Source organism: Capsicum annuum, unplaced genomic scaffold (genome assembly GCF_002878395.1).
Source record: "Capsicum annuum cultivar UCD-10X-F1 unplaced genomic scaffold, UCD10Xv1.1 ctg83240, whole genome shotgun sequence".
In the NCBI taxonomy this organism is placed as follows: Eukaryota; Viridiplantae; Streptophyta; class Magnoliopsida; order Solanales; family Solanaceae; genus Capsicum; species Capsicum annuum.
Window position 1 is genome coordinate 1 of NW_025894095.1, and position 2,454 is coordinate 2,454.

A 2,454-nucleotide genomic window follows, 5' to 3' on the forward strand; every position below is an offset into this window, starting at 1 on the left:
ATATATATATATATATATATATATATATATGATATGGTATATATATATAACTAACTTTCCTTTTTTATTTTTTGACATTAACTTTCCCTCCATTTTCAAATCCCTCCAATAATCAAAATCCACTCCTCACTATATTACTTCCAACAAACTCTCCAAATTTCAAATTTTTAGTAACAAAAGATAAATATTAATTTACTTTCCAAAACAGAAAGCCTATTTTTTGATTTCATTTTGTATATAAAACCTCATTCTATATGTTGTTTTCCTCATCATTACAAAGAATTTCCTTGTCTTAAAAAGCCTTAAAATCCCATTCTTTCCACAAAAAATTTTGAAATTTTTTTCCAAAGAAATCTTGATTTCATTGAAAAACCAATCTTGATTTTTTTCCAAAAAAAATTCTTGATTTTATCATTTTTTTGTTGCTTCTCTTTGCATGGATGACAAAAAAAATCAACACAAGCCTGTTAAGTCAGTTGATTCTTTTAAGAATTTGATTGGTTTGGAAAATGATGTTTTTTGGGATAAAGGTGATTTCAAATGTGTTGAATCTTCTGATTCTGATCCTTGGATTGATAGTTCTGGTTCTTCCGATGATTCAGATATAGTGGAATCAGAATGGTTTGCTAATGATGGGCCAATTGATGCTAAGCCCAAATATGATTTTGAAGTTAAGCTCATTACTCAACCCAAATTTGATTTTGAGGTTAAGCCCATTACCTCAGTTGGGTCCAAGTGTGATTTGAAAGCTAAACCCATTGAGTTAGTTGGGCCCAAGTATGATTTTGAAGCAAAGCCCATCAAGTCACTTGAGCCCAAGTGTGATTTTACAAGGCAAAATGAAGAAAACAAGCCTGTGTGGACATCTAATATTATGTTAAAAACTTACAAGGTATGGACTTTTCAAACTCTTATAATCAAATGAACAATTTATCCCTTTTAGCCTATACTTTTAGTCAATATACATAAATTATAGACTATTTATACATGAATTATATCATGCTATACATCTACCAGCTACTTTTAGTTAATTGTTATGGCATCTTAATTGATTGTGGTGTCTGGGCTAGCTTCATGCAGCTCGACTAAATGTATGTATATTATGCATAACATTTATGTTATATTTGTATCAACTATATGTGTATATATATGTATATTTGTATGTATATATCAGTTAAGATTCTCATATTTTTGTTGTTGTATCAGGGTGCTGGACTACTCAACTTAGGGAACACATGCTTTCTGAATGCGATATTGCAATGTTTCATGCACATGGTGCCATTGTTTGACATCCTTCTTCATACTCATGTAGTGCCATGTGATCGTAATGATAATTTTTTCTCAAAGATATCTGTTGTTTTGTTCCATTTCGAGTTATTACTGATATTCTGTTCATTTCTTATTTTTGTATAGTCGTTGCAGGTTTCTGTTTAATCTACGTTTTCAAAGAGCTTATTAGCTTTTCATTGGCTTATGAGTCTTATGAGGGTCGTTCTATCTCACCGTGGAGATTTGTTGAGAATTTGAGTTGTATCCTTTCTCATGTCATTTATTTATTTTCTTCTGAAGTTTACTTTTGATTTTCCATGTTGCTACTGGAAGCATCGAAACAACATTCTCATCGATGATGAATGGTTGTGTAGTTTGTGGTCCTTAATGTTGTGAAAATATCAGATTTTTCATCTGGTTTCCATAAGTATCAGCAAGAAGATGCTCACGAATTCTCGCAATACTTTCTCAATAGGCTTGAAAGCCGATGCAATGACGTTGTCCAACAAGTTTTTGGCGGCCGGCTTGTCAGCAAGGTATGCATACAAGAATACTATCTTATTATCCATATGTAGCTTCTTTATATGAAGTTTGTAATGTTAATCTGTCTTTCTCGAATTGTAGCTTCGTTGTTGCAACTGCAGCCACTTCTCCACTTCTTTGACTTTCTGATTCCTCCACAGTACCTTTACTGAGGCTATCTCTTTGCTCCTCAGCTTTCAAACTTGGCGATAAAATTTCAACGGGCTCTACTTCGTAAGACAAGGAATCTGTCACTTTGACACCCTCTACTGGCAATACAAAAGAATGATGTCCAAAACATTTTTTAACATGGATACATAGAATACCGGATGAACGAAATCCAAACTTGCAGGAAATTCTAGTTCATAAGCAACTGCACCAATCTTTCTCAAAATCTGATATGGCCCTATATAGTGAGGGCTCAATTTACCCCTTTTTCCAAACCGCATTTTTGATAGATGTGCTTTGATTTCAATGCGAAGAATCCTACGTGGGTGTCGGTAACATATGGGATCTTTTTAGGCATTGCCTAGCGTTGGTATTCATATCAATTTTGTTAGGTACATTTTAATGTTTGAGACTTTGCTTTTTATTTTATGGATTTGTATATTGTTTTTGGCTTGATAAGCTGGTTTTCAGCCATCAAAAATAGCTTCTTTACCA

The 2,454-nt window shown here is 33.0% G+C and overlaps 1 protein-coding gene across 1 annotated transcript; it reads left to right on the plus strand.

Moving 5' to 3' along the window:
• The first annotated feature begins 436 nt into the window (after positions 1 to 436).
• Positions 437 to 1,941, plus strand: LOC124895605 (ubiquitin carboxyl-terminal hydrolase 19-like). Its single transcript, XM_047406043.1, has 6 exons — positions 437 to 892; positions 1,071 to 1,091; positions 1,207 to 1,324; positions 1,423 to 1,530; positions 1,675 to 1,805; positions 1,894 to 1,941. Exons 1-6 carry the CDS (start codon positions 437 to 439, stop codon positions 1,939 to 1,941), a joined length of 882 nt encoding a protein of 293 aa, XP_047261999.1.
• The last annotated feature ends 513 nt before the right edge of the window (positions 1,942 to 2,454 follow it).

What these genes read in the sequence shown, in the direction of transcription:
- LOC124895605 (XM_047406043.1), top strand. Translation starts at nt 437, where the DNA reads ATGGATGACAAAAAAAATCAACACAAGCCTGTTAAGTCAGTTGATTCT. An exon ending in TTATGTTAAAAACTTACAAG is followed by an intron (nt 893 to 1,070) that starts GTATGGACTTTT and finishes TGTCTGGGCTAG; the next exon opens with CTTCATGCAGCTCGACTAAA. An exon ending in TCATGTAGTGCCATGTGATC is followed by an intron (nt 1,325 to 1,422) that starts GTAATGATAATT and finishes TAGTCGTTGCAG; the next exon opens with GTTTCTGTTTAATCTACGTT.